A 7,264-nucleotide genomic window follows, 5' to 3' on the forward strand; every position below is an offset into this window, starting at 1 on the left:
TGCCTGCTTTATTGAACGTTCCTCGTCTTTTTTCGTTAAGTGCCTCCCACCATTATCGGCCCGAGTTCTGAGAATGTGACGGTGGTTGTGAACAACTTTGTGGCTCTCTCCTGTGAAGCTACTGGCTTCCCTCCTCCAACACTGGGCTGGCTCAATGGCAGGGGCCCAATTCAAGCTAACACCAATGCACTCATCATGCCAGGTACTGTGAAGGAGTTACTTTCACCTATAGACTCACGATATCAAAAATACCTTTATGCAGACGATAAAATGACATGAAAATCACTGTTTCTCTGTGTCTGCGTGTGCCTGCAGGTGGACGCACTTTACAAATCCTGAAAGCAAAAGTGTCCGACGGAGGAAAGTACAGCTGTGTGGCCCTGAACGCAGCAGGAGAGGCTCACAAACACATCTACCTCACTGTTTTCGGTCAGATTGTTTCTGCAATGGTTTTATTGCACAGTGTAGCTCCGTGTGTTGTCTTCAATTGATGCTGATTTACCTCCTCCCCCGCAGTTCCTCCCAGCATCCGAGACAATAGCGGGGACTCTCCTGTGGTGGTGAATGTGCTTGTTGGGAAATCTGTAACTCTGGAGTGTGAATCCAATGCTGTGCCTCCTCCCGTCATCACTTGGTATAAGAACGGCAGAGTGGTGACAGAATCAGCCAACCTGCGTGTTTTGGCTGAGGGACAGATCCTCGAGATCAAAGGTTCAGAGGTGAGAGACGAATGGAAACCAGCGATGATGTGTCGTGTCCCTCTGCTGGATTAAAAGCACCTAACCAAAGTGTTGAATTAACTATTTATATGTTTTTTATCTGTTTTGCATCTGTCTGTATTTTTCAGGTGTCTGATACAGGACAGTACGTTTGCATGGCCACCAATGTTGCCGGGCAAGTGGACAAGCACTTCCACTTGAACATCTATGGTAGTCTTTCCTAAATATTTACATTTTTACAAATCTGAAAATGCACCAGGAACCTATTTCAACCAGTGTCCACCTGCAGAATATTATTAAAGATATGTCTTTAAATTTCTTCTTTCTCCAGTACCTCCCAGTATCGATGGCCCAGCAGAGGAGACAGTTGTGGAAACCATCAGTAATCCGGTCATCTTTAACTGTGACGCGAGTGGAATCCCTCCACCCACGCTCACTTGGCTGAAAAACGGGCGCACCATAGGTAAACCTGTGTGCAGGTTTAACTGAACCACAAAAAAGGTTTTTCATCTGTTAATGTTGTCCTTTTTTTATTAAAAAAACACACGAACTTCATATTTCCTTTAGAGAACTCAGAGTCTTTGGAGATGCACATCTTCTCAGGGGGCAGCAAACTGCAGATCGCACGCTCGCAGCTCTCTGACAGCGGCACTTACACATGTGTGGCCTCCAACGTGGAGGGCAAGGCCTACAAGAGGTACCGCCTAACCATACAAGGTAGATGGACATCTTTATCTTTAAAACCCTGCTAATGCCTTTCTAGATACACTATATTGCCAAACATATTCGCTCATCTGCCTTTATCAATATGACCTTGAGCTGCATCCCATTCTTAATCCACTGGGTTTAATATGACATTTGCTCACTCTTTGCAGCTATGTTACACACAGCTATGCTAACCCGGGTAATTTGCTCTTAGTTCCTCCCAGTATCTCTGGATCAGAGCTACCCAGTGAGATGGGAGTCCTGCTAAATCAAACCATTCAGTTGGTCTGTCAAGCTCAGGGAACCCCAACTCCGACCATCCAGTGGCTGAAGGACGGGGAAGCCATCAACAGTACGGGAAGCAAGGGGCTCCGGTAAAGAATAGCACAATGTGCAATACACACAAAAATACATATACAAGACATATATTTTACAAATATATGTATGTATGCTCAGGATCAGTGGAAATGGCAGCAAACTCACTGTACTACGAGCTCAGACTGCTGACGGCGGCAAGTACACCTGCGTGGCCACCAACGCTGCAGGAGAAGAGGACAGGATATTTAATCTGAACGTGTATGGTGGGTTCAACTCAGGATTCAAACGTAACGCATATCTTTGGCGCAAATATTCTTTTATATAACGGATCCTGCCTCCCGTCTCCCAGTGCCGCCTGTGATCGTAGGCAACAGTGCGGCTGCTGAGGAGCTCGCAGCAGTTCTGGACAGTTCTGTGAGCATCGAGTGCGTCGCAACAGGCTCTCCCCTGCCTCAGCTAAACTGGCTGAGGAACGGCCTGCCTCTGCCAGTCTCCTCACACATACGTCTCCTCTCTGCTGGGCAAGTGCTTCGGTACGTCAGCAGACAGTGCGCGGAGGATGAATTTCTTTCTTTTGAAATATGCAAATGTATTAGTCTGAAACATTCTTATCTCGACTCTGGCTTTAAAATCTCCCAAATCATCAAAACAATGTCGTCATTGAAGATTGAAAAGGTTTGAAAAATGGGGGATTGGTTTAAATAGGAAACCTCTTAAATTTACACATCGTACAAATTTCCTGTCAGGGTGGCGCGCACCCAGGTGTCTGATGGTGGACGATATACCTGCGTTGCATCAAACAGGGCAGGAGTGGACAACAAACATTATAACCTGCAGGTGCACGGTGAGTCTGAAAACTTGCTACGTCAGCAAGAAACTGCAAGCGGCCGCATGTTCTAGAGTTGTATAGCTTTCATGTTTATTCATACTTTTCAGATATCCTCCAGGCAAACTGAGAAACAAAGGCTAACGAGTTGTTAAATTACCCTCCTCAGTCCCTCCCGGTCTGGATGGAGCAGGGAGCACAGAGGATGTGACTGTGGTCGCAGGAAACTTGGCTTCTCTGCTGTGTATTGCTGATGGGACCCCAACGCCCACCGTTTCCTGGCTCAAAGACGGAGCGACTCTAGTCCCCGACCGCCACGTCGTTCTCCTAAACTCGAACACCAACCTTCGTATTAGACGGGCTCAGGTTGGCGACACGGGACGCTACACCTGCGTGGCTAACAACACTGCTGGTGAAGCGAGCCGTCACTTCAACCTGAAAGTTATGGGTGAGTGCAATCAGACTGTAGCTCTCCATTATCCAGCTTCAGCTGCTGATGCATGGACGACTAAAGAAACGTTACTTGTACTTTCTAAGATCCTCCGCGCATCGAGGGCTCTGGTGTACCTGCAGAAGTGTCTGTGGTGGTTAATAATGTCCTGGAGCTCCACTGTGAGGCCACGGGTATACCTACGCCCTCTCTGACCTGGCTCAAGGATGGACGCCCGCTCCCACAGACAGACAGCCTGCGCCTCCTCCAGGGAGGAAAGGTGCTCCGTGTGGCCTCAGCACAGGTCAGAGACTCGGGACTGTTAAAGTGAAATTTTGTTGCTCATACAGCATCGTGTGATTTTTATATAAACACTCACTGGAAACTTTATTAGTACACCTTGCTAGATGTTTGCATCCCTTCTGCCTTAATAATTCTTCATAAATTCAACAAGGTGATGGAATTATTCCTCAGATTTTGGTCCATGTTGACATGATAGCGTCGTGCAGTTGCTACACATTTGTCAGATGATCCATGATGTAGTTCTCTCTCCAGACCATCTGGCACTTCTCCTTTGCCCCGATGCTCAATGGATATTTTCTCTTTTTCTGACCATTCTCTGTAAACCGTAGACATGGTTGTGTGGAAAAATCCCAGTATTCCCTAATCTGATGCTCAGTTTGAGCTTGACTGCGGCTAAATGCACTGTGCAGCCATGTGATCGGCTAACTAGATATCTGCATTAAATACCAGTTGAACAGGTGTGTCTAAAAGAGGCCAGAGAGTGTACATGAATGGTTTTTGTGTGTTTTTTTTCCACTGTTCTCACACTTTTGATGCTCAGCTGGAGGACACAGGCAGATACACCTGCTTAGCAAACAGTCCAGCGGGAGATGATGACAAGGACTTCCTAGTTCGAGTGCATGGTGGGTAACATAGACGTTTAGCGCAAATTGCAATATGCAAACTGTTTAAATTTATGGAAATTTCAATTAAATTGGTTCCATTACAAATACAAAAGGGAAGTTACAGTGTTGCAGTTATTGAATTGGTTAGAAATGTTTCTCGTTGTCATGCACATGTGTGCACAGTTTGATTGATCGTGGGCTACAGATGGTTAGAGCTCTTTTGTCTGCCTTTTCAGTTCCTCCTAACATTGTGGGAGAGAGTACACCTCGGGATGTTTCAGTGCTGCAGAACAGACAGGTGACCTTAGAGTGCAAGTCTGATGCTGTTCCACCTCCAACGCTGACCTGGCTCAAAGATGGCCAACAACTGCAGGTCAGAAGTCAAACAAAAGAAGAATAGCAACACGATGATACCTGGTGAGGTAAATAACCTTATCTGCCCCGTTGTGCAGGCCTCTGCTCGTGTGCGTGTTCTGTCTGGTGGCCGCTACTTGCAGATCAACATGGCAGAGCTCAGCGACAGAGCTCAGTACACCTGCGTGGCTAGTAACATCGCTGGCCAGACCACGCGCAAGTTTAACCTGACTGTCAATGGTACGCTTATGTATTTATAGAAATAAATTCCTCCTTTATTAGTTATGGAGTTAAGTAAAGTTCAAAAACCAGTAACACCTGTCCCTTCAGTGGCCCCAGTTATCAAGGACGGACCCCAGTCAGTGTCGGTGCACGTCAACAAGCCAGCGGTGCTTGAATGTGTAGTGAGTGGAGTCCCACCACCTCAGGTCACCTGGAGGAAACATGGAGCAATATTGGCAGGAAACAATCCCAGGTAGGTTCCTCGTCTCAAACTTTTATCATAGTTCTTCAACCTTCACAGAGATATTTCACATTGGCAGATTCAGGGTTTCACTCATGTTGTGAACACGTGTGCAGGTACACGTTTGCTGAGGATGGGTCTTTGCGCATCAACTCCACTCAGGTGACAGACACCGGTCGCTACCTGTGTATGGCAACCAATCAGGCTGGAACTCAACGCAAGAGAGTGGATCTGCAAGTATATGGTGGGTGGCAAACAGTGTTGGGGAGTAACGGAATACATGTACCGCCGAGTAACTGTATTCTGTTACAGTTACCGTTTTAAGTGGTATTCAGAATACAGTTACTTTGTTGAAAGTAAGGCTATGAACTCTAGATTTTGGGTGTCCACGCCGGTGGCAACCAAACAAAACGCGCATTAAGAGGCTCTCATGTCTGTGTCTCAATCTCGCGGCCCATGTCACCTCGACTTGCGGCCACATAATGACGTAAAGAAATATTAAAAAAAATTATTCACAAAAATGATTTAATATGAAGGCAACAGGCAGAGTGTTGCAGGCATCGCTCTAAAGAATGTAGCCTCATGGGTAGTGTAGTCCGTGCCGCAGGGAGAATGGACTGCCATACCCGTGATGTGTCTGTGAGCGAGGGAGGGAGAAAAGGAGTCGAAAAGTACGAGATGTCACCGAGCAGAAACGGGAGATGGAAACATCTATCTATCTATATATATATATATATATATATATATATATATATATATATATATATATATATATATATATATATATATATATATATATATATATATATATACACATACACATACACACACAGTGGGGCAAAAAAGTATTTAGTCAGCCACCGATTGTGCAAGTTCCCCCACTTAAAATGATGACAGAGGTCAGTAATTTGCACCAGAGGTACACTTCAACTGTGAGAGACAGAATGTGAAAAAAAAAATCCATGAATTCACATGGTAGGATTTGTAAAGAATTTATTCGTAAATCAGGGTGGAAAATAAGTATTTGGTCACCTCAAACAAGGAAAATCTCTGGCTCTCACAGACCTGTAACGTCTTCTGTAAGAAGCTTTTCTGTCCCCCACTCGTTACCTGTATGAATGGCACCTGTTTGAACTCATCATCTGTATAAAAGACACCTGTCCACAGCCTCAAACAGTCAGACTCCAAACTCCGCCATGGCCAAGACCAAAGAGCTTTCGAAGGACACCAGGAAAAGTATTGTAGACCTGCACCAGACTGGGAAGAGTGAATCTACAATAGGCAAGCAGCTTGGTGTGAAAAAATCAACTGTGGGAGCAATCATCAGAAAATGGAAGACATACAAGACCACTGATAATCTCCCTCGATCTGGGGCTCCACGCAAGATCTCATCCCGTGGGGTCAAAATGATCATGAGAACGGTGAGCAAAGATCCCAGAACCACACGGGGGGACCTGGTGAATGACCTGCAGAGAGCTGGGACCAAAGTAACAAAGGTCACCATCAGTAACACTACAACGGCAGGGAATCAAATCCCGCAGTGCCAGACGTGTTCCGCTGCTGAAGCCAGTGCATGTCCAGGCCCGTCTGAAGTTTGCCAGAGAGCACATGGATGATACAGCAGAGGATTGGGAGAATGTCATGTGGTCAGATGAAACCAAAGTAGAACTTTTTGGTATAAACTCAACTCGTCGTGTTTGGAGGAAGAAGAATACTGAGTTGCATCCCAAGAACACCATACCTACTGTGAAGCATGGGGGTGGAAACATCATGCTATGGGGCTGTTTTTCTGCCAAGGGGACAGGACGACTGATCCGTGTTAAGGACAGAATGAATGGGGCCATGTATCGTGAGATTTTGAGCCAAAACCTCCTTCCATCAGTGAGAACTTTGAAGATGAAACGAGGCTGGGTCTTCCAACATGACAATGATCCAAAACACACCGCCCGGGCAACAAAGGAGTGGCTCCGTAAGAAGCATTTGAAAGTCCTGGAGTGGCCTAGCCAGTCTCCAGACCTCAACCCCATAGAAAATCTGTGGCGGGAGTTGAAAGTCCGTGTTGCTCGGCGACAGCCCCAAAACATCACTGCTCTCGAGAAGATCTGCATGGAGGAATGGGCCAAAATACCAGCTACTGTGTGTGCAAACCTGGTAAAGACCTATAGTAAACGTTTGACCTCTGTTATTGCCAACAAAGGTTATGTTACAAAGTATTGAGTTGTATTTTTGTTATTGACCAAATACTTATTTTCCACCCTGATTTACCAATAAATTCTTTACAAATCCTACCATGTGGATTCATGGATTTTTTTTCACATTCTGTCTCTCACAGTTGAAGTGTACCTCTGGTGCAAATTACTGACCTCTGTCATCATTTTAGGTGGGGGAACTTGCACAATCGGTGGCTGACTAAATACTTTTTTGCCCCACTGTAAAAAAAAAACACCCAGCACGCCCCTGCGGGCGGTTTATCCTTCAAGCTCGGGTCCTCTACCAGAGGCCTGGGAGCTTGAGGGTCCTGCGCAGTATCTTAGCTGTTCC

General features: G+C 46.0%; 1 protein-coding gene across 2 annotated transcripts in view; it reads left to right on the plus strand.

Moving 5' to 3' along the window:
- The window catches only part of hmcn1 (hemicentin 1), an 89,906-nt gene that overhangs the window by 65,195 nt on the left and 17,447 nt on the right, over positions 1-7,264 (plus strand). For both annotated transcript variants that reach the window (XM_014407334.4, XM_076875519.1), the window contains exons 58-74: positions 41-202; positions 316-429; positions 517-719; positions 848-929; positions 1,051-1,182; positions 1,287-1,436; positions 1,639-1,798; positions 1,881-2,005; positions 2,092-2,275; positions 2,489-2,586; positions 2,738-3,016; positions 3,106-3,302; positions 3,843-3,924; positions 4,143-4,279; positions 4,359-4,500; positions 4,591-4,735; positions 4,840-4,967. In XM_014407334.4, coding sequence (XP_014262820.3) covers positions 41-202; positions 316-429; positions 517-719; positions 848-929; positions 1,051-1,182; positions 1,287-1,436; positions 1,639-1,798; positions 1,881-2,005; positions 2,092-2,275; positions 2,489-2,586; positions 2,738-3,016; positions 3,106-3,302; positions 3,843-3,924; positions 4,143-4,279; positions 4,359-4,500; positions 4,591-4,735; positions 4,840-4,967 — 2,520 coding nt within the window. The remainder of the gene's footprint in view (positions 1-40; positions 203-315; positions 430-516; positions 720-847; positions 930-1,050; positions 1,183-1,286; positions 1,437-1,638; positions 1,799-1,880; positions 2,006-2,091; positions 2,276-2,488; positions 2,587-2,737; positions 3,017-3,105; positions 3,303-3,842; positions 3,925-4,142; positions 4,280-4,358; positions 4,501-4,590; positions 4,736-4,839; positions 4,968-7,264) is intronic.

This window comes from Maylandia zebra, linkage group LG17 (genome assembly GCF_041146795.1).
Source record: "Maylandia zebra isolate NMK-2024a linkage group LG17, Mzebra_GT3a, whole genome shotgun sequence".
NCBI classification, from domain to species: Eukaryota; Metazoa; Chordata; class Actinopteri; order Cichliformes; family Cichlidae; genus Maylandia; species Maylandia zebra.